The sequence below is a fragment of the Piliocolobus tephrosceles genome, chromosome 20 (genome assembly GCF_002776525.5).
Source record: "Piliocolobus tephrosceles isolate RC106 chromosome 20, ASM277652v3, whole genome shotgun sequence".
Classification (NCBI taxonomy): domain Eukaryota; kingdom Metazoa; phylum Chordata; class Mammalia; order Primates; family Cercopithecidae; genus Piliocolobus; species Piliocolobus tephrosceles.
In genome coordinates this window covers 24,787,335-24,793,334 of record NC_045453.1, presented here as the reverse complement: position 1 = coordinate 24,793,334, position 6,000 = coordinate 24,787,335, and the positions used below count along the sequence as shown (strand labels likewise).

The window sequence follows — 6,000 nt, the reverse complement described above, 5'->3', positions numbered from 1 at the left end:
AAAAAAAAAAAAAAAAAAAAAGGAATTGTATTTTTCAGGCCTGGCATGGTGGCTCACACCTATAATCCCAGCACTTTGGAAGGCTGGGGCAGGCAGATCACCTGAGGTCAGGAGTTCAAGACCAGCCTGGCCAACATGGTGAAACCCCATCTCTACCAAAAATTCTAAAATTAGGCGGGGAGGCGGGTGCCTATAATCCCAGCTACTCCGGAGGCTGAAGCAGGAGAATTGCTTGAACCCAGGAGGCGGAGGTTGCAGTAAGCCAAGATCGTGCCACTGCACTCCGGCCTGGGCAACAGAGCAAGGCTCCATCTCAAAAAAAAAAAAAAAAAAATTGTATTTTTCTTTTGTAGGTTGCCACTTCAAAACTGTGCATGGCATGAAAGACTTAGACCGCCATCTCAGAATCCATACAGGTAGGTATCCACTCTGTTCAACAGCTCAGTAAGAAGATAGGAAGTGAATGTGAATTAAGCACTAGGGACACAGTAATGAACAGGACGGTCTCTGCCTCATCTGCCTCGTGAAACTCAGTCTAGTAGGGTGGGCTTGGGAGAAGGAACAAAGGGGTATGAGATGACGATGAAGAGGTTGCCAGGATGAGCTACACAGAGGCCTGTGGCTATAGTAATCTTAGAAGAGCAATAAGGTGGCTTCTTGAAGGTGCTTTCTTTTAGGGCAGCGAGCTGCTGAGAAGAGAAATAAGATGTGCTGAAGCAAAGGAGTGCCATGATCTATACCAGGGGTCTACAAACTGCAGCCCATGGGCAACTCCAGCCTGTTGGCGTGCTTCTTTGTTTACTTATTGTTTGCAGCTTTCTGGCCTTACAAGGGGTTAGTTGCTACAGGGACTGTAGGGTGCACAAAGCCTAAAATGCTTTTTTTTTTTTTTTTTTTGAGACAGAGTCCCACTCTGTCACCCAGGCTGGAGTGCAGTGGCACAATCTCAGCTCACTGCAACCCCCGCCTCCCAGGTTCAAGTGATTCTCCTGCCTCAGCCTTTTGAAATAGCTAGGATTACAGATGCCTGCCACCACGCCCGGCTAATTTTTCTATTTTTAGTAGAGACGGAGTTTCGCAATGTTGGCCAGGCTGGTCTCGAACTCCTGACCTCAGGTGATCCACCTGCCTCGGCCTCCTAAAGTGCTGGGATTACAGGCATGAGCCACCAGGCCCATCCTCACTAAAATATTACCTAGTCCTTTACAAAACACTTTGCCAACCCTTAGTCTATAGTACAAATCCTATACTTGTGTGTTTGAGGGAGGATATTGGTTTGTTCTTTCAGAAACCACTCTCAGTGGCTTAAAAGTAATCTGGTTTATTTCTCGAATACAGCTTCAGAGGCACATAGTCCACAGCTGGTCCAATGGCTCTGCCATCCTGGACACTTGGCTTAGCTTCTGGATCTGAAGCAGGTGCTGTAGTTCTCTGCATCTCTTAGCCAGCAGGCAATGGAAGCAGACCAGGGGGCCCACGGCGTGCCTCCCTCGGGCTGTGACTCAGAAGCAGCGGCCCTTGTGACCTAGGGGAACCTGAGCGGGACTTAGTCATGGCCACACTGAGCGTCAAGGGGACATGAGGGATGGTTTTAGGAGGAGCAGCACATGCCCAGATGAGCCTCTGGAGCCCCTTCACTGAGAGGATAGAGGTTTTTGCACAAAGATGGCGGTCTCTGTCCAGAAAGATGGGCATTGTAATAATATAGTAGAGGGTCACTTTTAATAGAGGCCCTATGTAATATTTAATAGAGGGCATTATAATAGAGGGCCACTTTTGCCTGGGGACGGTGCATCATGACAGGCGTGTTAGCAAGGAAATGTTTGATCTTCACCTTGAGAGACAGACTACCAGGATGACGATGTCAGTGAAAGCATGCAGATTCCGGAACCCTTTGAGGAAAGATGAGGCAGCTCAGTTTAAGGAATTTCAGAGTGAGGGACTCTATCCTGAAAATAACTTGAGCGCTTGTTCTCAACTGGGGCTAGGCTACTGCCATTCAATGGGTGGAGGCCAAAAATCTTAAAATTCACAAGATAACCTTCACAAGAATGAAAAGCCTGGAACATTCACTGTGCTGAGGTCAACCCCAAGAGATGTACAGGGGCTGGATTAATGTTTTCTTGAGGTACTGCAGAGCATGCTGGGGATCCAGGACATGTAAGGTAAGGCCTTGTTCTTGAGTAGGGGAAGCAGACGCACCTCCCTAGTGTAAGCAAAGTTAGGCCACTTCTCTGGGCCCAAGGTGACTGCTTTAGTTCTCTGAATTTAACTAATGGAAAGTAGAAGAGGCATGGGGGCCTCACAGTATTCCTCCCTTGGGGCGTGACCCAGAAGTCGCATCCTTTGTGACTACTGGGACTCAAGTAATGGTGGTTTAAAGCCAAACTATTTCTGGCCCATGATGTTCCAGGTGTAAGTGATCAGGCTGGTGTGGGACCAGCCTGGTGGTTTCAGAGACCCAGGCTCTTGCGTTGCTTTGTCATCCCAAGGGTGCAACTCTCATTAGCCTGTTCCACAATGGCCTCCTGCCACCTTAAAGGCACATCACTTGGGCTCACCCGTTTGGCCAGAACTTAATCACATGGCCACCCCCAGCTGTGGAAATGAAGGCTGGGAAAAGGAAGTTTCTCCTGTGTGCTCGTGTGCCCAGCTGCAAAGAAGGTTCTGTTACCAAGGGAAGAGGGGAAAGATCAGGGTGTCTCTGACGCAGCTATAAGTGGGAGGCAGTGATTCTAACATGTGGTTCTTTTGGATTGCCTAAATAAATTAACATATGCAAATAAGTTTTCTGTTTATGACTTTGTACTTGACCTTGTGTGCCTTGGCTTTGGTGCTTCGGTTCAGATTAAAGAGTAGCAGTCAACGCAAACCATCCGTCTTATTCCCTCATCGTGGGCATGCTTTGATGTCGCCATCATTGTAGGGTTAGAAGCCCTGGGATTTTGGTTAAGATCACTTATGGCATTCAAGTTTATTTCTAGCTTTCTGAGGTTGGTTTTCTGAGGTGTGTGTTTAATTGGGAATAGTCGTTGCATTTCAAATGTATTGCGTTTTCCTTTTTATTTTTTATTTATTTATTTATTTATTTATTTATTTATTTATTTATTTTTGAGATAGGGTCTTGCTCTGTCGCCCAGGCTGGAACACAGTAGTGCGATCAGGTTCAAGTGATCCCTATGCCTCTGCTTCTCGGTAGCTGGGCTGCAGGCATGCCCCATTACGCCCAGTTAATGTTATTTTATTTTATAGTGATGAGGTCTGTGTTGTCAAGGCTGGTCTCAAACTCCTGGCCTCAAGTGATCCTCCTGCCTCAGCCTTCCAAAGTGCTGGGATTACAGATGTGAGCCACCGTTCCCCCGAGCCCTGTATTGCTAGCTCCTGTGGCATTTATTTAGCTTCGTAAAGAAGATGGATTTATGTTTGTATTTGCATTTCTTCATTTGGCATTGGTATCAGATAGCTGTTATAAAGTGAGCTGAAGCAAAATCTTTGTGCTCTGAAACAGTTGACTATAGAAACGCCTTTCCTTGAAAGTTTGGTAGAACGTGCACACAATCCCCTCTGCTCCAATCCTCAGGAGCATAGGTGGAGGTATAGATCAGGCTGAGATAGCGATGTCAACCTCAGTGACAACTGAAGACTGCTCCGTATATGCCACTGTCCCCCGCAGTCACCCCAGCTGCATTCCTTGTGGTCTTCTCTCCAGGACCCAGTTGGTAGATCTGCCTCTGTCCAGAACAGCCAGATGAAGGCATTCTTGACCTTTGTTCTGCTATGCACTGCTGGCAATTTGGATGGACTCTTCTCAAAAAGATGTCTTTAATAAGATATATGACGTTTTAAAAAACCATATTATTATATAATCATCAATGTTAAATGTGCAATTTTCATACTTTAAACCCTTGCTACCCAAACTGGTACAAAGACCAGAAATGTCCACCTCAGCCAGGAGCTTGGTAGATCAAAATGCAGGGACCCAGGCTGCACCGCAGACCTCCTGAATCAGAATCTGCATCTTAATGAGACACTCCCAAGCCCAGGCGGTTAATATGCACAGTAGTCCCAGAGACCTGCATTTAATGTCAGGAGCCTAGCTGCTAGCAAATTAATTACCCTAATTGCAGAAGTGAGCATAAGTGGTAACTTGGAGAACTACAGTGACTGTAATGTGGTATGACCACATTTCAGGTCCATTGACGAGCATCTCCAGCACTGTTGTTAGTGTAGTTTATTGCCTACATCCATAATTGGAGGCAATGCTAAACTGTAGCTAGAGGTAGGGGAGATAAAAATGTAATCATTTCCCATATCAGATCTTAGACCATGAAATTTACATGCAGACCCCAGATAAAAATCTCCCGATGGCCAAGCACAGTGGCTGACGCCTGTAATCCCAGCACTTTGGAAGGCCGAGGCAGGTGGATCACCTGAGATCAGGAGTTCAAGACCAGTCTGGCCAACATGGCAAAACCCATCTCCACTAAAAATACAAATATTAGCCAGGTGTGGTGGTGGCCACCTGTAATCCCAGCTACTTGGGAGGCTGAGGCAGGAGAATCGCTTGAACCTGGGAGGCGTAGGTTGCAGTGGACCGAGATCACGCCACTGCACTCCAGCCTGGGCGACAGAGTGAGACTCCATCTGTAAAAAAAATTTGTTAAATCTCCTGATTTGGAGGCCAGGCGCAGTGGCTCAAGCCTGTAATCCCAGTACTTTGGGAGGCCGAGACGGGCGGATCACGAGGTCAGGAGATCAAGACCATCCTGGCTAACATGGTGAAACCCCATCTCTACTAAAAAATACAAAAAAACTAGCCGGGCGAGGTGGCGGGCACCTGTAGTCCCAGCTAATGTAGTCCCAGCTACTTGGGAGGCTGAGGCAGGAGAATGGCGTAAACCGGGAGGCAGAGCTTGCAGTGAGCTGAGATCCGGCCACTGCACTCCAGCCTGGGCAACAGAGCGAGACTCCGTCTCAAAAAAAAAAAAAAAAAAAAAAAAACCTCCTGATTTGGAACACTGCAGGGTATCTTGGGCAAGAGAAACAAGTGTGAGAAACCACACAGTGGCCCTTGACAACAATTCTTGTCACTTTCTGTCATATTTCATTAGCCAGAGTATGTCATGCCCAAACCAGAGACTGCTGGGACAGTGAAGCATAATTCTCCACAGAAGTTACAGCACATACTTGCAAACAATAAACAATTCACCTTGGAGAGTAGATCTTTAACATAATTCTTCATTGTTACCGATCTGTTTCATTTCAGGTTGTTTTGGTTTGTTTTTGAGAGAGAGTCTTCTTGCCGAGGCTGGAGTACAGTGGTGCAATCTTGGCTCACTGCAACCTCTGTCTCCCAGGTTCAAGTGATTCTTGTGCCTCAGCCTCCTGCGTAGATGGGATTACAGCCATGCACCACCATGCCTGGCTAATTTTTGTATTTTTACAATGGAGACGCTGTTTTACCATGTTGGCCAGTCAGGTCTCGAACTCCTGACCTCAAGTCAAGGCCGATCCGCCTGCCTCAGCCTCCCGAAGTGTTGGGATTACAGGTGTGAGCCACCACACCCAGCCTGTTTTTGATCTTTTTTTTGGGGGGGGGGGGACAGAGTCTTGCTCTGTTGCCCAGGCTGGAGTGCAGTGGCGCGATCTCACTCACTGCAACCTCCGTCTCTCAGGTGCAAGCGATTCTTCTGCCTCAGCTTCCTAAGTAGCTGGGATTACAGGCACGTACCACCACTCCCGGCTAATTTTTGTATTTTTAGTAGAGACGGGGTTTCACCATCTTGGTCAGGCTGGTCTCGAACTCCTGACCTCGTGATCTACCCACTCGGCCTCCCAAAGTACTGGGATTACAGGTGTGAGCTACCGCGCCTGGCCTTGTTTTCGATCTTTTAATCCAGACTTTGTAATTTTACATCTTCCTGGACCATCACCCATCTTATGGAGTCTTCTAAATTTATTGGGGTAAAGTTCTGCTTAATAGTCACGATTGACTTTCGT

General features: G+C 47.2%; 1 protein-coding gene across 1 annotated transcript in view; it reads left to right on the top strand.

Annotated features, from left to right (window-relative positions):
- Nucleotides 1-6,000, top strand: part of ZFP64 (ZFP64 zinc finger protein) — a 98,500-nt gene that overhangs the window by 83,958 nt on the left and 8,542 nt on the right. The window contains exon 7 of the mRNA XM_026455146.1: nt 354-416. Coding sequence (XP_026310931.1) covers nt 354-416 — 63 coding nt within the window. The remainder of the gene's footprint in view (nt 1-353; nt 417-6,000) is intronic.